At 37.1% G+C, this 21,863-nt stretch overlaps 3 protein-coding genes across 5 annotated transcripts in view; all 3 read right to left on the reverse strand.

The window, feature by feature from the left end:
• Positions 1-307: 307 nt before the first annotated feature.
• On the reverse strand, positions 308-3,635 carry LOC107678577 (neurofilament light polypeptide-like). The gene is made up of 3 exons (XM_016473896.1): positions 2,535-3,635; positions 1,665-1,789; positions 308-1,571 (listed from the first exon to the last, which is right to left on the reverse strand). The coding sequence occupies exons 1-3, from the start codon at positions 3,504-3,506 to the stop codon at positions 1,511-1,513; spliced, it is 1,158 nt and encodes a 385-aa protein (XP_016329382.1). The 5' UTR covers positions 3,507-3,635; the 3' UTR covers positions 308-1,510.
• A 24-nt stretch (positions 3,636-3,659) lies between these two features.
• Positions 3,660-10,574, reverse strand: LOC107678576 (uncharacterized). Of its 2 annotated transcripts, XM_016473895.1 has the most exons (18): positions 10,473-10,574; positions 9,909-9,990; positions 9,475-9,819; positions 9,025-9,384; positions 8,394-8,495; positions 7,448-7,543; positions 7,249-7,350; positions 6,879-6,965; positions 6,540-6,701; positions 6,210-6,293; positions 5,973-6,110; positions 5,624-5,716; positions 5,333-5,416; positions 5,054-5,146; positions 4,849-4,947; positions 4,740-4,758; positions 4,519-4,573; positions 3,660-4,255 (listed from the first exon to the last, which is right to left on the reverse strand). In XM_016473895.1, exons 2-18 carry the CDS (start codon positions 9,958-9,960, stop codon positions 4,148-4,150), a joined length of 2,079 nt encoding a protein of 692 aa, XP_016329381.1. In that variant the 5' UTR covers positions 9,961-9,990; positions 10,473-10,574; the 3' UTR covers positions 3,660-4,147. The 2 variants fall into 2 exon arrangements, 1 of the variants encoding a protein (XP_016329381.1); XR_001632952.1 differs by lacking the exons at positions 3,660-4,255; positions 4,519-4,573 and having other exon boundaries at positions 5,058-5,146.
• Positions 10,575-13,451: 2,877 nt separating this feature from the next.
• Positions 13,452-21,863, reverse strand: part of LOC107678591 (tetratricopeptide repeat protein 31-like) — a 10,289-nt gene continuing 1,877 nt past the window's right edge. For both annotated transcript variants that reach the window (XM_016473922.1, XM_016473921.1), the window contains 15 exons: positions 20,621-20,829; positions 20,456-20,539; positions 20,309-20,377; positions 19,937-20,128; positions 19,648-19,803; positions 17,210-17,288; positions 17,046-17,136; positions 16,798-16,939; positions 16,583-16,687; positions 16,350-16,440; positions 15,652-15,805; positions 15,494-15,568; positions 15,280-15,382; positions 14,978-15,084; positions 13,452-14,274 (listed from right to left, as the gene is read on the reverse strand). In XM_016473922.1, coding sequence (XP_016329408.1) covers positions 14,151-14,274; positions 14,978-15,084; positions 15,280-15,382; positions 15,494-15,568; positions 15,652-15,805; positions 16,350-16,440; positions 16,583-16,687; positions 16,798-16,939; positions 17,046-17,136; positions 17,210-17,288; positions 19,648-19,803; positions 19,937-20,128; positions 20,309-20,377; positions 20,456-20,539; positions 20,621-20,829 — 1,781 coding nt within the window. In that variant the 3' untranslated portion in view covers positions 13,452-14,150. The remainder of the gene's footprint in view (positions 14,275-14,977; positions 15,085-15,279; positions 15,383-15,493; positions 15,569-15,651; positions 15,806-16,349; positions 16,441-16,582; positions 16,688-16,797; positions 16,940-17,045; positions 17,137-17,209; positions 17,289-19,647; positions 19,804-19,936; positions 20,129-20,308; positions 20,378-20,455; positions 20,540-20,620; positions 20,830-21,863) is intronic.

Raw genomic sequence — 21,863 nt, forward strand, 5'->3', positions numbered from 1 at the left:
GACAAAACTTATGTTCAGTAAGTGAGTCAGATTGAATCATTAATCTGTCTGACTGATTCATGAGGGTTTTGTTCACTAAAAATAACCAATTCAAAAGAGTCAGCTGTTCAGGAATCGGGCTACACTGTTCATGCTGCATCTTCTTGAACTAAAAGAGGCAGGTTTGAATCATTCATCAAAAACCTGTTTATCCATTTATTCCAGCTTAATGTGAAAATGTCCCAAAGAGATTTTAATGAGCAAGTTTTGGATATCTGAACCTCACTGCATGTCTTGCACACAGGCTCACAGTCAAACACACACCATAGACGTGCTCCAGAAGAGGTACTGTTGCTTTATTCAGCATGTATTTAGGTGCAAACATACAGCACCATTCAGTTCAGAGACTGTCATGATAAACAGACTCGGTTACTTGTTCATTTCCAAATTACTGATAATTGACTTACACTGTAACTTAGATGACACAACAAAAGCAGATGAAAGCATGATAGTTGTATTTTAACCATGAGTCTAAAAACTCCAGCTCTAAAGCTTTTATTCCCACTCTTGAATTTCAGTCATGCTTTTATCAAGTCAAACACTGTAAATGCTAAAGCAAAATAATCATCATATCCTCATAATTATACTCAACGAACAAACATAAGAGAATCGGAACACAGACACATAGCAAATAAAATATTACTACAACACTTACTAAAATTAACACATTCTAACATAATTAACATAGCTAAAACTTAACTGTTGCACTAACTACATATAATCTAAAGAGCCAGGGATGGTGGGCAGTGTCCTGTTGGCTGATTCTTGGTCTAATGTCGAATGAACAAATTGGCTTTATTCCATTCCTTGCACCCAAAGACAGTTGAGACCGAACTACAATTCACCTCAACAAACAATTGGTTAAAAGTTTGCTTATAATGGATCACTGGTTAATCAGATTCTCAATGGGTGCTGGGAATGAAACAGAAAAAAATTACAATTTAGTGAAAACTATTATTTGCAGAACAATATAGTGTATAGAGTCTTTAAGTTGAACCATCTAAGGTCCTTCATGAGAATCTGCCAACATGACACTGAGCTCTGGCTGAGTGAGTGCTGCCCTTAGCAATGTCTCCAAGGTGGTCATTTGGCCATTTTCAAGTGTAAAGAAGAAGGGGGACCTCATTATGTGTACCTCTTGTGTGACACAAGGGCTCGTCTGACTTTAAAGCGATGATGTGCTGCGGTTTAGTTTCATGGTTAGATGGTGGAATTGGGGTGGAATTAACTAAAGAACTAGGATTGGAAGTAAATGTGAAGGTTATGGATGTGGATTTGGCAAAGAGAGTCTTAAATGGTGGGTCTAGGTTAGTAGGGTTTTTGGAGAAAAAAGTAGATTTATGTGCCTCTCAATTTTTGGGAAGGTGATGTGTTGGTTAGTATTTTAGGATCTTAATGTGGGTCTGACTCAACAGTATTCAAAATATGAATATGATGAATGTGAGTTACTAGGATTTTGTGTTTTAAGGGTTTAGGCAAGGGCTGGTAGGGTGGAATATGTCAATCGAATTTCTTCTCCCTCCAGGAGTTTCCTGTAAAGACAAAAATGAAGTTTAATGCAAAATAATTGTTTTAAGTCAAACTGATTGAAGATACTCCAAATGTCATACTGTCAAGCATATTACCTGTAAGCTGCAATCTCAACATCCAAAGCCATCTTCACGTTAAGCAGATCTTGATACTCCCGCAAATAGCGTGACATTTCCTCTTTCGCATCGGCAATGTCCCTCTCTAGGTCACTTATCCTCTCCTAGAAGTTGTTCAAAGAAAATTTCAAAGCGTAAATTAATGCTGATATGCTTATCTGACAGAAGCGTTCCTACATACTGTTTTGTGCCAGAGATAGAGAGAAGTAGAGCAGAACTTTATTATAAAGGGATATCTTTCCCTCTAGAGTCAGTCTCATCTCTCCTACTCAGTTTGTCAGTCATGACTCAGCACTGATGGAATGAGTCAGCATCAGTAACATTTCTGCAACTTTGGCATCACTTGTCTTGGACCTTACAATGCTAAAAGCACAGCAGAAATAATATTCCATCAATGCTGAGACTGTAGAACAGTAAAGGTCAGCGCACTGACTTGGCATGAAAAACAAATTTACAGTCTGTTCCTAAGCCTTTGTGCTTCCCTTTTGTTATTTCATGGGGAAAATGTGCAAATGTACCTTTAGGGGTAGCTTATCGCCTTACATATTACTACTCTTAAGGTAAATATGCACCTTTTAGGGGTAGATAAGGTACAAAATTGTGCTTTTATAAGTACTGCCCCAGTGGCAAGCTTTTTGGACATTTTATCTGAGTGTATTATGCCCATCAACACAAATAAAGATTGTTCTGGTTATGTTCCATTTCATTAATCTTCTCTTTTATACAGAATGTTTCTGCAGTCAATAGCATAATGACCCAACTTCTAAGAGTGTCTTTACAGAGACATTTGTGTGGTTGTATTATACGTATGCAATTATACTTGGATTGATTGCTGCTGGTGCTCTATACCTGGTACTTGGTGACATCAGTGTTCTGCGTTTCCTCTAGGTCCCCTAGTTGTGCATTCAGTGAATCGATAACATTCCTCAGTGCCTCAACCTCAGCTGAACGGGACTGCAGCAGCCGTCGATACTCAGCGGTCTCCTCACGTACCAAGCACACAGCCTCCTCCTGCTTATCCGACAGCTCCACTACGCTTGCCACCTTCCCCCGGAACCAGGCTTCGGCGGTCTGCATGTTGCGTCCAGCCAGGCTCTCATACTGCGCTCGGATCTCTCTCAGAGCGGCTGACAGGTCTGGTCTACTTGTGTCCAGCTCCACACTGAGGCTGGCAACCTGTAGCTGGACCCTCAGCCCCTCCTGCTCCTCTGCAAACACTTGCTTCAAGAAGGCCAACTCCTGCGCCAGGGAGACTACGCTGGCCTCGGCATCACAGCTGCACAGAGCGGCCTGACCTGCCTCCTCCTGCAACCTCTGCACCTCTGCCTCTGCCCAGCTACGCCGCCGCGCCTCTTCCTCCCAGCGCTCGTGCAGCTGTGTGTGTGCCTCCCGCAATTTCTCCTTCTGTGCCTCCATGCGTGCTTTATTCTGGGCCTCTTGATGCAGCTGCTCCCTGAGGCCCCGTACCTCCTGTAGGTAGAGCTGCTGCACACGGGACGGCTGACTCTGCCTGCGCCGCAGGGCCTCCAGTTGTAGGAGCAGCACCCGATTTTGTTGCTCAAGGTGTCGCACCTTCTCAATGTAGGATGCAAAGCGGTTGTTCAGACCCACCAGCTGCTCTCGTTCTTGGGCCCGCAGCTCTGCGTTCACTATGCTCGCCTGGCTCAGGTCACTCTGCTCCCAGCGCTGCAGCGGCTCCAAATGCATCGGCCACCTGGAGGACGTCAGGGGACCCCGGGAGAGCCGGTAGGTAGTTCTGCTGGAGGGGGAATCTTCCCATCGCCGGGAGAGGGAGGAGAAGATGTATGGGACAAAGCTCATGATGCAAGATTTTTTTAGTAGTTTTTTTGTTTGGTTTTCAAATGATGTGAATGTTTTTTTGGTTGGAGAAGTTTTTCTCTTTAAGTCCCCCTTGTTCTGCACACCATTAGTGGAGATGAACCGGCACTGCACCAGTTCAGAAATGCTGCAGAGCAGTGTGCTTTATACAGGACACACATACACACTCTCCACACACACACAGATCCTCAGCCAATCAACAGCTCAGCAGTGTCATGATGCTGCCGATTGGTTTTGCGTTTCTTTTTTTAGCTAGAGTAGCATATCAGGAGGTAGGGCAGATTGATACATCTTTATTATAGGGACACTTTTCATGTTTCTAGACACATGTTTTAAATGTAATTCAAACGTGAATCTGTGTGTGAAACATATTCTAAAGAAATCTATGCAGTCAGCTTATTACTATGGGAATAAACAATAACAATAAAGTTAACAATTTGAAGGTGGAAACAGAGAAAACAAGATTAAGCAGTGTTTTCATTACAGACAATTCATTAGCCATAGCCAATGTAATAAAATTATTGAAACAACAAATTGTACAATGCATAATTTTTCAATACAGTTAGCATAGGTAGGGTAGCATTAGCTCATCATACACGGTGTTACGTTATTCTTTAAAAGATTTAAACCTCTAGATCTTGCTCTCCCAGGAACAGTGCTGCCTCTGGCTGACATCTTTGGATCTCAGAAAGGTGATTCTCTGAAAAATCTGATTCACCAATGTCTCCTTGCTGTAATGTTAAAACACTCTTATTTCAGGATTTATAGAATAAAGGTTGAGAGCAATATACGATTAGTTCCCCACTGAGGAGTTTTTAACTACATTCTGGCATCGGATCCAAAATTTATGAGGGTAACCCATATTAGAGCAATGCAATAAAATGTTACATTTATTTCCTTTATTTTGCTGAACAACAACTAAGTTGTAAACCAAACAACAAAAACTTGTGACTATTTTTTACCATCAAATATTCAGTTTCTAAAACAAAGTTACCTGTGGTGTGCACTGTGCCGCAAAGTCCCTCAGCGCATACAGCTCATTCTGTACGCTGAAAGACAATCAATGAACACTTGTTGAAGCAATTAAGCAATGCAAAATAATACTAAACACCCTCAGCTGTAAATGTAAATTTACATTAGTGGGTCATTATACTGCTAACTACTAATCCTTTAGTTAAAATTAAAAAAATATATTTTACAAAAAAGTAAACTTACTCTCTCCCGGCAACTGCCCCTGAAATTCATAAGTAAAGACAATAACAGTGAGCTGCATCATTATCAATAACAGCTCTTATAAATGAGTGTCAAAACCAATGGAACTCACAGTATGCATGGATCTGTAAAACCAGCCACACACCAGACATAATGCTTTCAAACGGCAGCACTATTACACGCAGATCATCCACTGTTCTCTCCCCCTTGTCTTGCAAACAGAAGATGGAAGAGAAGAATTTAGTGACCTCTCCAACGGAACCATATTCTGAAATATATTGTGGAAATATAAAAATTGTTTAGGTGTTGACACTTACATACTTGCAATATTAATTCTGTGGCAAGAGAAACAGAGTTGACCACTGGTAGACCTGCCACTCCATACATGAACAAAGTAGTGTAAATTACATCTGCAAAAGAGAAAAAGAATGGGTTTTTAAGATATGGTAGGATAACTGTAGCATAAGGACGAACATTTAAACCCTAATGATTAAATTAAAATGATCATAAATACTGTTGGCACAAAGTAAACAAAAAATCTGAATGTTTCCTTGACTTTCTTTCCTGATTTTCTGACTTTCAGTGTATTTTATTACCGGGAACTTTTCTGGGGAATCGTGTGGGTGAAATTGCAGTCAAGACATGGAGCATAACTGTGACAAAGATCCATCCGAAGCGCTCTGTGATGAATGACACATTATTATAGTCAGGTTACTATTGCTGGAAACTTAATGCTATACCATAAAAACTAACAAAACTGATGGTATATATCAGTAGCATACAAACCACAAAAAAAAAAAAAAAAACACTAAGGTAGCAATCCAAGCAATTTATGCTTTGAGATTGTATAGTGAAACAGAGTTTGCTCACATTTGATACCAGCTTACCGTTAGTATACTCCAGAATCTTGTTGAGATAAAATAAAATAAATGCACTATGCCCGATGAGCGTAAAAACCATAACGTTTACCCAAACTAAATCTGGGACAGAGAGAGAGAAAAAGACAGATCATCATTAACACATATATATAACGAAAAAAAAACACAGTAAACAAAGTTTCCCAATCAACTTTACGTTTGGAGTATTTGTGAACTGGTCTGTAAGCTAATTCTCTTTTTGCCCTAAAAGCAGTTTTTCCTGACCTCTCTAGAAAAAAATGTTTAAGTATTCAATTTAAATGGCTTCACCAGCACATAACAATGATTTCCAACGTACAATGAAACTCAATATACTTACAACATCTCCATATAAGCGCATAAAGTTGATATTTGCCCAGTTTTGAACAAAAGTACTGGCGAATTGCTGGAATTGGAAGAACTATTAATGATATGGCTGCAGAAATTCCCCCAAAGGCATATGTAATTTTAATCATGGCTGAAAAAGTAAACAGGCACACATTTTAATGACTATGAGTAAATAAATATGTCACAAGTGACAGATCCTGGATAACTTATAAATACAATTCCTACTTACATTCATCAACACTTGATGATCTATAGAAGAGAAGACGCATTTGAAAAAAGTTGCTTGACTGCATGAGAACGTGTCCTAAATTCTCTGCATGACAACAATCACAGAGCAATGCTGATGTAAACACATATGACCATTACACATCAGAACATGCAGCCTAGTGGTTAAAGATCTGAAAGGTTGTAGGTTCAAACCCTGCATGAGATGATCTCAATGTTTCTGGCAACTGTCGTATATACAGGTCACACAAGGGACTGAGTGTGCAACATCTGAATTACTTGCCCAAAGTAATAAATAAAGCATAAAATTGCAGTAAAAGACAATTTGATATACCTATAATAAATTGCACTGACAAATGTATATCAAAAAATCGTGTGAAGCAAACGTTGTTTAAGGCTCGAAAAATTGCAGGCATGGATGACAGCAGAATAATCCCAACACTGACAAGAACAACTTCAGTCCACTGAGATGTATTCCAGAGATCATGAAGAACAGCTACAAAACACAACAGATTATACAGTTATTCAGTTATACAAAGTAATAAGTACATATATTCATAGCTCAGGCCCAGATGGATATGATTTAAGGGGACAGTCTGCAGAAGTATTATTAAAAGTATAATATATTAAATATACAAACTACTGTAAGACTCTTAAGGCCAAGCTTCCTTACCTGAGCAAAATGCTGTGGAAATCAGAAGATATGCAATGGGAATCGCTACAAATTCAATTATTCTGTGGATGAAACCTGGAAAATTAACTGAAACAAAAAGGAACAAGACAATGATTAGAAATCAAAGTCCGTAATCATTCATGGTAAAACTTTTCCAACGTGAATTGTAAATGTATATTTCTTTAAAATTAAAACAATATTCAAGTTGCAAGCAATGTTTCAGAGATTCTATATTTATAGGTTTATCACAATGTCCTAAAGCGCTTGATAATATATAATTACAGTACAGTACAATGAGATATGAAATATATTATGGCATATACAATACAATGTACATTCCTACAAATGTCTTTCATTGAGATATACATACCAGAAACAGTAGTATTCCAATTGAAATATGGGGCCATAAGAAATAACAAAATGACCCGACTCAGATTGATTGTCATACACATCGTTACCTCAACTACAGACCCTGAACAAAGCAGTAAAAAAACAACAAAACAAAGTCATCAACAGAGAGAAAAAAATGGGTAAATATAACCTAACAATACATGCAGAAGGATACTTACCTTCAATAACTCCCCACAGAACAAATGCAATAGACAAACAGATGTTGGGACAGACAACCTGCAAATAATTTATGTACATTGGTTTTGGGCCAGTATCTGCAGAGGAACATAAACACCATGTACAATCATTTAGTTTATAGTTATTCAGCAAATAGATATCTACACATCAACCCTAATTCAGTGAAAGAATAACAGAACAACCATTTAAAGGCACAATATGTAATTTTTTGCCACTAGAGGGCGAGTATTCAAAACAAACAAAGAAACAAAGGCATAGTTTGATGACCCCGTGACTGAATGTGGAATCATGGGAGTTGTCGTCTTCATCCCCACAGCCGACGCAATCTAACGGGACTCGGTCAGAAATCATGTTCATGGATGAGCTAATGTATTAAAGATTTATTAATGTCGTAGTATGAAGCAGAGCGAGGCGGAAAGCCGTCCAAGCAAAACGAGCTCGAAAGCAGCGGAGCTTTTATTATGCCACAGTCGACTGCTTCCGCTCCTTCCGGAAAGCAGCAGAAGTAAGCAGCGCTGTTTTATCATACTAGATACATTTGAAAGTTCTGTTATAATGCTACTCTGTGCGGTCATCACCTGTCTAATAAAATGCACAACATATTAAAGCGTCTTTGGTGTTTCCATGTTTTCTACAAAACAAAACCAGAAATCGAGGGGTTATGACGTCATTGGCAGGCGACACAATGACACTATGGACACGGTCCGAGTCACTAGTTAAAATTGCTTATTTCTCTGGATTTAAACATTCTTCGAAACATTTGGGATAATGTAAGTACACAAGTCAGCAAAATATATAACTCTGTTCTAGTGGTTTTTGGATATTTTAATAAAAAAATCTTACATATTGTGCCTTTAACATCTTATTAATTTACAATTGTTATACAATAAAAAAAACTATTAAAAGCATACTTAATTCTTGGCCTACCTTTTTTGCTTATATAGATTGTGACTGGAATACTTAATACAAAAGTCAACAAGAGGGAAATAAAGCAAAGCATCAGTGTAATGATGTGCAGAGCAGACATCCCTACATGAAAGACACAGAATGATTTTACTGACATTGGATTAAGTTAATCCACATTTCCTCTTATTTTAGGTGAAGTTTTAGTAATTTTGTTGTGCTTTCGTCATTTCTAAGAGATTTTCCTATTTTAGTGTTTCTATAGCTTTATTTTGAATTTGATTTTAGTGAATTTATTTAATGCACGAGTTTCACAATTTGAGTTGAATTACTGAAATAAATGAACTTTTCCACGACATTCTAATTTATTGAGATGCACCTGTATATATTTACTTATTTCAGTCAGTTGTACTTATTTCAGTCAATTTCTAATCTGTATTTCAATTAGCAAAAACTATTTTATTAGTTTAAATAAACAATAGCAACACTGTTGTGCTGCTTAAAATTTTTGAGGAAACAAAATTATTTGAAATAGAATCATTTAAATGTATTTACCGTCACTTTTAAACATTTAAAGTATTCAATTAAATTTTTTAAAAACAACATTTTACCGACCAAAGCTTTTAAACAGTAGTGTCTGCTTCAGATGACTTACCCAACCGCCCAATTTCCACAGTTGCAGAGCTCACTGAATTGTCTGTGTGGACTTCACACATGTATTCTCCCTTGTCGGCAGTCTGGACATTTTTTAGTCTCAATGAGAAGTTACCTTTGGGAATTTCTTGTCTGAAGAACTCTGCTCTGCCTCTGTAACGCTTGTGAGACGATTCTGGAAATATCGATCCATTTTGGAAAAGCAACACAAGGACAATGTCTGGCTTTTTGTCCACCTTCTTCCATGAGACCTCGTCAATGCGCTGAGGAGGAATATGCGAGTCCACCATGCAGTTTAGAACAACATCCTCACCAACACGTGCAAATACAATTTGATCTTCTGCTGTCACAATTACACGTTCTGTTATAAACAAAAGAGAAATAATCATTGTATAATAAATAATCAAATAATCATTAGTTTTGTCATTATTTTTAAATGAGATATACTTACCTGCATGCTGAATTGTAACAGAGATCTCTCCAACATTCTGGTAAGAGAAAACTACACATCTGTAGATACCAGTGTCTGCAACTGTTATATTTTCCAACAGGATTGAGAAGTTTCCTTTAAAGATCTGCTCAGAAAAAAAATGTGCTCTGTCCCTGTAAGACTGATGCTGAGCCTCAGGTCTGTCCTCTCCATTCTGAAACAAGTGCACTAATGCCTCTTCATCTGTCCTCTTCCATTCAACCTCCAGCTCCTCCATGGGTAACGGGGTTTCCACAGAGCAGGGCAGTATGATGGAACCCCCCAGTTGTGCAACCAGAGGCTGAGCAGGTCCTTGAACCAATACCCCTAAAAAAAAAGAAAAAAAAAAGAAGAAACCACAGTAAGTCAAAAACACATAATGTAAACAAGTATGAAACAAAGTATTTGATCCTCACCTTCAGACGTAAGAAGAGCTGCTGCATATATCAAGACTCCAAACATGCTCATGTTTCAGGTGCACGTATCTACAGAAAATCTCTGAATTGAGGAGATAAATAAACAGCTCTAGAATAAACTGACTACATCATACAATGACAAAGAACAGCTGGGTGGGAATGTAAGTTCTTTCGACTTTCATTTTGAGTGTAGTTGTGCAACATGGCCTTTGACCGAGGATGCACTTTATTGACCTCATACAGCTATAACTCAGCAGCTGCTTTTTAATCTCTGTTGTTTTGTCTCAGCCTCCCCTGGAAAACCCCTACAAGGCTAAGGATTACCTATTATATATGAATGTTTCACATTTTCCCTGAAAGTTACTGTCAGTTATCAATGGTAGCCATTTCTAAAGACTCCTGGTGCTGTTCATTTACGTCAAGCATAAACTCCATGAAGCCTTGTTTAACAGCTGGCCAAAAGCTATGATTTATAATTTAAAATACTATAGTATTTTTCTTACACACACCCTATCTTTTCACTTCATAAGACATTGATTCATCCACTCGGGTTGTATGGATTACCGTTGTGATTGCTTTGTGGGTTTTTGAAGACTAAACTTTTGGATGACTGTCCACTTGCATTATATGGACTCAGAGATGGATTATTTTTCTAATAATCTTTGTTAGTGTTCATCTGAAGAAAGAAAGTCATATACATCTGGGACGGCATATGGATGAATTTTCTTTTTCTTTTTTGGGTGGAGTATCTCTTTAAGCAGGTTTTCCTCTGGAACAGTGATTCTCAACCAGGGGGCCTCAACAAAGCTCCAATGAGGCAGAATTGTTTTCACTGAAGCACCTGCTCAATCCTGTGGAGCGGAACACACACACACACACACACACACACAGCCATGCTCTGTTTAGGTCATGTTTCAGCAATACCACATTTTATCATTATTTTTTCCACACTAAACATACGATAAAAATTTGTGATGTCAAATCGATTAATCGCGATTAATAGCATCCAAAATAACAATTTGTCTACTGTGATAGATGATCCGTGATCCGTACGGACCAGGCCCCACGGTTCGGCACGCATGCGATTCGTGGATTAACTGTTAAATTTAACATTTATCATAGAGTTAAAGTTATCGTTTGCATGTGTTTGTCTTGCCAATTTACCCATTCAAACAAAAGAGAACACGCGCGCTGTTTTCTACGGCTGGCGCACACATCCGAAGCAAGCACACGCAGAGAGAAAAGGGCGATTGCTTCCTCTTTCACTCTCTTTGAACGGAAACATACACAGTACACACAAAGTTATATTAAAATACCCGTTTTGGCAAATAGGCCTATTCTGGTAAACAGTCGGTTATGTCTTAAGTGAACCGAAACAGCTGAGAAAGAAAGCACATGTGTGTCAGTATTAGGTACGTGCATTTGGTCTTAAAGAGACAGTAACCTATAAATACCTGTTTCTGTCTGCTATATTTAACTTATGCAGTGAAGAGCACTATTGTGTTAGTTTACAATTATTACATTTCTGCACCTGTGTTACTGACTTTATTAGTAACTTTATGTTGTATTCATCCATGCATGTAATTTTTGTTCTTGCTTTATTACTGACTTTATTAGTTCAGCTAGTAGTTTTTGCTGCGGTATAGAAGCACTTAAAGTAAGCTTTCAGTAATAAATGAAAAGCAAACTTTTTGTTTTTGCTGATCCGAAAAAGTATCCGATCCGTGACTCAAAATCCGTAATATGGTTCGAACCGTGAGTTTTGTGATCCGTTGCACCACTAGTATATGTATGTATATATAAATACACACACATACATGTATAGGTGGAGCAGGTACAGGTACAGGTGGAGCTGGGGAAGGTGGAGGGTTTCAGAGGAACTCTGAAAGCTCGCTGCAATGCTCAAGCAAATGCTAACCAGCCATTTAAATGTATTTCATATATATTTACTCGCATGCCCGAGAGGCATTTCAAAGATGGCCACCGAGTGAAATGACTTGCCTTAAAGGGTTAGTTCACCCAAAAATGACAATTAGCCCATAAATTACTCACCCTCAAGTCATCCTAGGTGTACATGACTTTCTTCTTTCAGACGAATCCAGTCGGAGTTACATAAAAAAATGGTCTTTGATCTTTCAAGCTGTTTAATGCCAGTCCAAAGGAAGTTAAATAAAAAACGCCCATCCATAAAAAAAAATGCTTTTGTTTTCTTTTGAAAAATACCTTTTTTTGTTGTTACAAAAACTAATTTAAAAATAACACTGAATGGTAAAGAAATTATCCGTTATTACGGCATGAAGACTATAACCACTGACAGTTTTGTAAACTTCATAATTGTTAATGGAAAATTCATGAATGCCGAAAATTCATCTTTTAATAAATCACATAAGGCTGTGAAAAATGTAAAAGGTACATCTATTGTAAAATACTATTAATCTGTATTTAACATCATGTGAATGGCTTTTATTATTTTAGTTTTATCTTGAGAATATTTATGAGAACATTTGAATTAGTGGTCGACCGATATATCGGCCGATATTTGGCATTTTTCAAATATCGGCATCGGCCGATACGTTTTTCTGTTTGGCCGATGCGTTCGTGGTGGGACTTTTATTTTGACGGCGCTGAGAACGGCACACAGTGCTCACATTCTCCCTCTTGTACGCTGTCGTCGTTAACAGTCCTGTCAACGGACAGAAGTCTGTCTAATAATCAGATAGAACTGTTAAACAAAGGAATTAAAATGTATACAAAAGAGTATTATAACGATTGTTTTTATATTGTTAGTAATAGAAAGGCAAACATAATACTTTCTCGTTTGCCGTCAGCATTCAGCAAATACGCATTTATATCATTTAAACAAATCTTTAAATGACTAATGAACATCTAATTTAAAAAACCTTGCAAACTTAGTCGAATCCAGCTGTGAGATCTTATGAAGTGTGCATTTGTATCCTGCACGATCCCGTGTTCTCTGCGTGACGGTCGGTCAGTGTGAACTGAATACGGACAGGAGGTGAGCTCAGCTTCACCGAGATGCGCGATCGACAAACTTTAAACGCGTGATTTCAAATTATGCTGCGCTTCATGCTTTTGCCCACTGTCATATTCATGTTATTTTCACTGTGTGCTGTATGTAAAATGAGTTACTTTGGCTTTATTTGAAAAAATGTGATTCCCAATGCACACAAACTTCCCAGGATACTGAGTGCCCTGTTGGTTAGTGTTTACTTTTTAATTATATTTTTATTAAATATTTTTTTATTTGTGAAAAATACGTTGTCATTTAAAGTATAAGCATGTTTATTTTACACCTTTTTTAAATCCATTTTCAAATGATTTCAAATTTATTAAATATTAAAATAAATAAAATTATATCGGCCATCATGCTTTCCAAGATATCGGCATCGGCTGTCAAAACCAATATCGGTCGACCACTAATTTGAATTGTTTGTGATTGCACTGGAATGAAAAACAAGAATATTAATTAACATGTTAAATAAACATAAAATAATAATAAAAAACCTCAAAAGATTTTCCCCATTTTTCAGGGCACCTTTTATTGTAATAGTCTTTTTGCATTGCTTTACAGGTATATCAATTACAACAAAAATTGACTTTTTCCCATATCAAAATGGTATGATATGGTCTACTGCAGATCATCTCTACAGCAGAAGTGGCACAGGACATCAGGAGTATTGACAGATTAAATTCTGTTTAACTGGTGACATTTCAGCTTTTGCAGAAGCAGGTTAAAACCTGCAGATAATTCCAAATAAAACTTCTCAATGTAACAATACTTGTGGTTTAAAATCCCTCAGATAGTGGCAGAAGGCAAATATTTTTTCCAATAGCTTAAAAAAAAAAAAAAAACATCTGCAGTGACCATTCACGAAATAAACTTTTGACAGCCTTAAATATAAACCTTCAAGTAACGGTCTTGAAAAACTAAAAACAATAACTGACTTAGTAAAAAGGAATGTATTATTCTGTGGGACAAAAAAAAAAAAAAAAGTTTATTAAAATGCAGCCATCATACCTGTTGTCCAAAATCAAAACTCTCTTCAACTTGTGTACAGACTGATATTAAGACTATTTTTAAACAGAAATTAGAAAATACTCAGAAGAATGACCAAACAAACACCAAAGCCCCAAGCTGCTGTTTTATGCATGTGAAATTGTTACTGTATCCAACTAATTACAGTGATTGAGATGGTAAAATCCCCGTCTGTGTGCTGGGAATCAGGGGTGTGATTTGGCTTTATTTCGGTCAATGCCCTTGTTTTCTGGTATATGCTTGTAACTGCAGCGATCATTCTTAATGCAGCCATTTGTCCTCCAAAAATAACATTCATCAGGCCGTTTGCTAAAGAAAAAAAGCAAGGACAAAAAATTATCAATTACCATTAAAACAAACTATTAAGCTACACAATAAAATTGTTATAATATTACTCCACATCTATTTTACTTAAGTAATAGTTCACCCAAAATTGTACTCATCCTCAGCTCGTCCAAGATGTAGATGAGTTTGTCTGAACAGATTTGAAGAAATGTAGCATTGTCACCAATGGAGTGAATGGGTGCCGTCAGAATGAGAGTCAAAACAGCTGATTAAAAGCATCACAATCCACAGTGGCATAAAGTCTCTAGTTTCTACTAAAGACTCTACTTTATGTGAATGTGAGTACATTAGCAGTATATAGAGCATTTCCACTGGAGTCATTTGGATTACTTGTGGATTATTGTGATGTTTTTATCAGCTATTTGGACTATCATTCTGACGGCACCCATTCACTGAAGAGGATCCACTGGTGAGAAAACTGATGTAATGCTAAATTTCTTCAAATCTGCTCCCATGAAGAAACAAACACATCTACATCTTGGATGGCCTGAGGGCGAGAACATTTTCAGAAAATGTTCATTTTTGGGTGAACTATTCTATTAAGTTAAAGTAGTTCATTCTGATCATATAGCTCAAATCAAATGTTGGATTTCTAACCTAAACACAGTGATATGTGCTCATGTGCAACATATAAACAACAGAATGCAGAAACCGTGTGTTCACTCACCCATTCTTCCCCGAGAACTCTGTAGATGCATCTCTGGACACTCCAAGACGTGTGTGAATCCTATCTGGATAACGCACCACTAGAGTTGTCCCATCAATGGCATAACCCTGCAAATCACAAAAACAAGCATACAGACTGTTGTTTTTCCCCTCATCGGAGATCTTCATTTAACCAGAAACATGGGTCAAAACCCCAACCACTCATATCACTAGAGAAGGGTTAGACATATTATAAGCAGCTATATAGACATCCGCATATATCTTACATTCCACTGAACAAAGCAACAGAGCAAACATACTCACATGGAAATCCTTTATGGCTTTCTCACAGTCCTCCTTCGTGGTGTAGTTCACAAATGCACAGTGTCTCATTTGTAACACTCTTACACCATGGACATGCCCAACACTGTTTGATAAAGATAAATGAATATAACTTAAAATGTGCTCCATCACATCAATGCTGAATAAAGCATTTTACTGGCTAAAAGATGTTTGCAAAACAAATAAGGTCACTTACGATCTGAATAAGTCATAAAGCTTTGGCCCTGTTATAGAAGGCACCAGATCTCCGACCCAGACGGGAAATAGCTCTCTGCTTAGGGATGAAAGACATCCAGATTCAGGCGATTTTGAGGTGAAGGTTGTATCACAAATGCCTGTATGTGTGTGTCTTACGGAGGATGATGATGATGAACTGGAGCAGCGATTGGCATACTGGGTCGAGGCTGATTCTGAGGAAGAGGTCTGAGGGGGAATTTAGCTGGAGGTTGTGCATTTTGGTCTACAGACATTAACTCACGTTCTCTGGGCACTAGGACAGGGTTTAGACCTGCACGGAATGAGAGTTAGCTAAATGCAACCTCGATGGAAAACAACAACAACAACAACAACTACTAGAGACTAGGAAGGAACAATCAAGATATGGGGGCAAAACATGCCCCTGCACATTTAAATCAAAACGTTTATGACTGTCACGATTAAAGTGAAAATGAATAAAAAGTGTTGATTGTGGAATCACATTTATATCTGCTCACACTGATCAAAGATTTATTTTTACGCAGCATTAAAACCAGTCACACAAATCTGTTGAGTGCATTAATGTGATGGTCAATCAGACGTTTAGATCAGTATAAAAATTATACATCAGTTTATGTATCACAATTCTGATTTTAAGCTTGCATATTAAATACATAAAAAAAATGTGACTAAAAAAAATAAAAAAATAAATAAAAACACTGAATAAGGGCAATTTTTACAATGGCCTTACAAAGTTAAAAACGCCCCAGGAATTCACTTCCAGGGGGCAAATATCTTAATCTTAATGGCCCCAAAATGTTAATTTCTGCCCTTGATATGTACATGTATTATCATACCTGACAGCCCAGAGAGACTTTCTAAGGCTTTTTCTACAGTTCCATGAAGAATAAGGGCATTTGAACTCTGCTCTTTAGTGAATCCCATTTCCTGTTGATGAAACAAGCATATTTCAACATTACTATTCTGGTAATTTACAACAAATGGACAACATAAAACCATTATGCAGCTGCTGGCAATATTCAAGCAGCATCAGCACTAATACAACCATTCGATACTCTCCACCTCTCACCATAAGCTGCATGAGCTGCACCCTCATCATCTCCTCAGCTGCGTCCTTGCACGTGCTGTCCAGTTTTAACACTTCATTATATGTAAGTCTGGCTTCATAGTATCTCTGACAGAATGGGAAACAGGATTGCGTGAGAATAAAATAGCAGCGGGGCATTTGTGGATGAGTCTGTACTCTAAATGATGGATGACACTGGCAAAAGACTGCAGTAATACCTTCAGCCCAACAAGCGCTTTGCCTTTTCTGTAAAGCCCTTTAATCCATTTGGGGTTCATAGAAAGAGCAATATCGGCATCATTTAAAGCTTTCTCATACTGCAGCATCTTTTCATAGCAGTAAGAACGATTCCCAAATAACCTGTACCACAGACAAACACATTAATGTGCAACCTATACAAAGCCTTGCTCTAACTAATTTATTCAGAAGTTATGTTGTGATTAAAACTGTCAACATGGACTCTTACTTATACTCTTTCGGGTTATGTTTTATAGCATCTGTAAAATATTTCACAGCCATTTCCAGGTGTCCCGAGGCGGCATACTCATTACCTATAACTATAGAATAGAAGATGGAATTAGGAAAGACATTTCAGGACTACATTTTTAAAGAAAAACTCCACTCACGAACCTGCCAGCTCCACGCTTCTTGTAATAAAGTAATTTGCATTGACTGTCTCCTCTGACTTCTGCTCCTCTTTGTTATCAATCTACAGGAATGAAAGAATTTAAATGTTATGGAAATAAAGAGTATGGCAAGAACTTGTTGATTCCACAAAATGGCTCATGGTTATATTAAAGATACTTCTATAAGAAAGAATATATTACACTGCTGTTCAAAGGATTTTGAAAGTCGTCTCTTATGCTCACCAAGCTGCATTTATTTGATCAAAAATACTGTAAAACAATACTATTGTGAAACATTAATACAGTTTAAAATAAAGTTTTCTATTTTACTATTTAAAAAGTAATTTATTCAAGTGATGGCAAAGCTGAATTTTCAGCAACTATAACTCCAGTCTTCAGCGTCACATGATCCTTCAGAAATAAATGCTAAATGCCAAAGAAACATTTCATATTACTGTCAATGTGGAAAACTATTGCACATCTTATTTTTGTGGAAACAATTCACTGTTTGATGAATAGAATGTTTCCAATCCAAACTGAATGTGTGAATATCCTGTTTACTGACACATGCCTCCATTTGGCCGCCCAGCACATGACTGCTGATATAACTTCAATAAAAAGGCTAACTCGCAAGGCAAAGTTCCACGAGTACAGGAATTTTCTGCATTGTTGACAATTGTTTTAATATACATGTCAGAAGTTGTAATTGTCATTTTATTCAACTTTAATTTCATAATCAGCTTGTGAAAATCTGTACTACTGCAGCCTGGCTGCTTGCTGTGCACACACACACACGGTGTTAAAAAATTACTTTGAGAAGAAAGAAAGAGGTGTTGTAGTAAGTCTTCACTCTTTTCCAAAACATCTCCCTCAAGGCAAGAAGTTGGTGCCAAAATTCAGTTTATCCAGACAGCAAACCCAAAATGCCTGTAGAATATCCTACAATCACACTTGAAACTCTCACTTTCATACAGTTCTTAACCAGTGATCGCACTGCAGGTGCTTTCCTCCCGTTTCTTTTTGAAATTTCCTCAATACTCCCACCACAACTTTTTTCAATAATCTTCTGGCTTGTTTTTAACTGTAGCATACTTTGTTGTCTTGACCAATAAAGTCCGATTTTGACATCTGGAACTTCCTGACTCCCTGATTTTTTTTAAATAGAGATAAGACTACCTACAACAAAGCAGAGATGCCTGCAGAACATTTGACCATCTAACTTTTATACAGTTTAAAACAATCTCATTGTAGGCGTTTTCCTCCTCTTCCTTCTTTTTGGAATTTTCCCAGTACTCCTGCAATAGATATGTTATTAATCTGCTAACTTTTATCTAATGGTGGTGGCATTCTGCTAGCTGTTTTTTTTTTTTTTTAAAGAATCATGTTTTCAACATGCAATTAGAGAGACTGATACATGTATAATCACTGAGAATAGTGAACTTACATAACCTTATGTCCTAGTTTTGCTAAATATTGTACATGAATAATAATTTTTTTTTTTTAATACTATAGCGGCAGTAAAAACACTGCTTCTGCTATCAGAGCATCTCAGAGCTACTTAAACACTCAACTTAAACGACAACAACTACTTAAACAACAACAATATAGCACACCAGATGCATTTCTGATTTCTCTGGTTCACCCTTTGCAATTTTCATTGCCTATCAATCAATTCTGATTTATTTATTTTAATCTAATTATATTGCATGCATATTTAGACAGATTATTAACTACCTTCAACTACCCACTTTAATATAATAATGGCTATTAACTTGTTCCATTAATAACTTATTTCAGTAACTGTTAAAGGTCAGTCTTATAAGAAAGCATGCCAAGAACAATGCATCATGCCTACATCCATATTTTTATAACCTATAAATCTATTAACAACAACAAAAAAATACTTTGTTGCCTCATGATCCTGTGTAAACAATTTGGCGGTTGAACATAACATTAGAAATACTGAAATGGATTAAAGATTTATAAATTGTTCTGTTTCAATTGAAAAATAATTTTATTTCCACTAGGACGCAAGCACTGTAGTTATTATATATTCACTTGGTTGTCTCCAAAGCTAATTTGAATTTGCTCTAGATTCATGCCTACATCCATATTTTTATAACCTATAAATCTATTAACAACAAAAAAATACTTTGTTGCCTCATTATCCTGTGTAAACAATTTGGCGGTTGAACATAACATTAGAAATACTGAAATGGATTAAAGATTTATAAATTGTTCTGTTTCAATTGAAAAATAATTTTATTTCCACTAGGACGCAAGCACTGTAGTTATTATATATTCACTTGGTTGTCTCCAAAGCTAATTTGAATTTGCTCTAGATCATTAAACATGACAACACTGAACCGCCAGGCAGTACGACAGCTGGTTTCTGCACACCCAGTGTCTCATATCAAGAAAGTAATGAGTCACTCTACCAACCTGTTTTTGTGGCAGAGTGGTGTCTTTCTCCTCAGAACCACGCTGTTTTCTTGAGTTTGCTTGAGCATGTTTCTTGTCATTTTTGGGGTTTTGTTCCAGTTTGCGTTTGGCGATAGCGGCTGCGTTTGACACAAAGCAGCTATTCATGTCAAGCTCCTAAGACACACAATAAAGTCATGAAAATCAGCATCTCCCACTCAGAGAACAGCTCTTTATCTAGAAAGCAATTTTGTGAATGACAATGGACATTAAGGGTCATATTGCAGAAGCTTGGAAGACACAAGCTCACCTCTGGATCCATAGTTGAGTCTTCCTCTTTATCATCTTCGTCATCTTCATTACTGCTATCACTGCTCTGCACAGGTGCTGAGGGGCGTTGAGGACCAGGAGGCACAGATGAACAACTTTTGTTTTTAACTTTATTTTCATTTTCATCTTTATCTGCATGTTTAGTCTTTTCTGGTCCAGGGTCAACTTGTACCTTAAACCAAAGAAAGAAACAAAAACATTAAGACTCCACCAAGATCAAATAAAGTCTGTGTCATTTCAGTGAGACAAGCACAAAACGATAGAGGTTTGATGCATGTCAACACAGCATCATTTTGACTAATACTTAAACCATCTAACATAGCGGTTACAAACAATAACATTTTTTCCTCACCGGTTTATTTTTTTCTTTATCTGCATTCTCATTCTCTAATTTTTCCAGCCGACGTCTCTCCTTCTGTCTCTATTATAGTTCAGAAAAATATAGCTTAACAATTTTCATACTTGTTTTTCAGATAAAAATACTTATGTATGCCCTCACCATCTTTTTCTGTTTTTTCTTCTCTGCCTTTTTCTTAAGTTTTTCTTCTTCATCCACTAGCTCTTTTGCATTTCTTTCTGCTTCCTAAAATAAAGTTACATAATAATTGTAAAAAAAATCCTATAGAACAAAATAATGATCAAATCACAGGTGTTTGACACAAACCTCAACTGATATGTGTTTGGATGGTTTTGGCAGACCTCTTTCAAGGAAGTTGTGAGAAAAGCCACAGTATCTATTGTTTGTACGGATGGCATACTTGTCGTCGTCGTCGTCATCATCGTCGTCATCATCATCATCATAATCATCATAATCCTCATCAGATGAACCTTCATACCCAGTAAACTGAGCTGCAAAGCGGTCCAATTCTGGAACTTTAATATAAAAAAAATTTGCATAAATATCACAAAAACTTAACTGCAAATATTATATTGTGATCCAGTTAATATTCTTTTACCTTGAAGTAGTTCACCTAGAAATAGAAAAATTGCTGAAAATCTACTAACCCTCAGTCCATCCAAAAAGTTTGTGTCTTTGATTTGAAGTAATTTAGCATTACATAATTTGCTCACCAGTGGATCCTTTGCAGTGAATGGGTGCCATCAGAATGACAGCTGATAAAAACATCCCAATAATCCACACAACTCTAGCCCATCAATTAACATCTTGTGAACAGAAAAGCTACATGTTTGTAAGAAACAAATACATTGAGTCTATAATCCATAAGGCTTCCTCCATTAAAAAATAAGTCCATCCCCTACTGTACTCTTGTTGTAGAATATCTTAAAAAATCTTAAATTAAGGAGTTCCGTATGCCAAAAATCAGACCTTATTGGTCAAGACAACAAAGCTGAGATGCCTGCAGAGCCTCTAATAATCTCAAATTTAGCTCTTCTCTTATACATTTCATAACCAATGTACTCAATCACAAGTGATCTCCTCCTTTTCTTTTTTGGCTCATCCCCAAACTGTCGAAACAAATATTTCCCTATCCTGTTGATTTCTTTTTAATGGTAGTGCACTTACAGTTAGTTTATCTTTAAATGTGTTCTTTAAAGAGAACACAGCATCTAGATGTGGTGAAGACGACTTGCTGAAGTTCAAACCGAGCATCAGAATGGGGAAGAAAGGGGATTTAAGTGACTTTGAACGTGGAATGGTTGTTGGTGCCAGACGGGCTGGTCTGAGTATTTCAAAAACTGCTGATCTACTGGGATTTTCACGCACAACCATCTCTAGGGTTTACAGAGAATGGTCCGAAAGAGAGAAAATATCCAGTGAGCGGCAGTTGTGTGGACAAAAATGCCTTGATGTCAGAGGAGAATGGGCAGACTGGTTAGAGATGATCGAAAGGCAACAGTAACTCAAATAACCACTCGTTACAACCAAGGTATGCAGAATCCCTTCC

This window comes from Sinocyclocheilus anshuiensis, unplaced genomic scaffold, assembly GCF_001515605.1.
Source record: "Sinocyclocheilus anshuiensis isolate Anshui unplaced genomic scaffold, SAMN03320099.WGS_v1.1 scaffold536, whole genome shotgun sequence".
NCBI lineage: Eukaryota > Metazoa > Chordata > Actinopteri > Cypriniformes > Cyprinidae > Sinocyclocheilus > Sinocyclocheilus anshuiensis.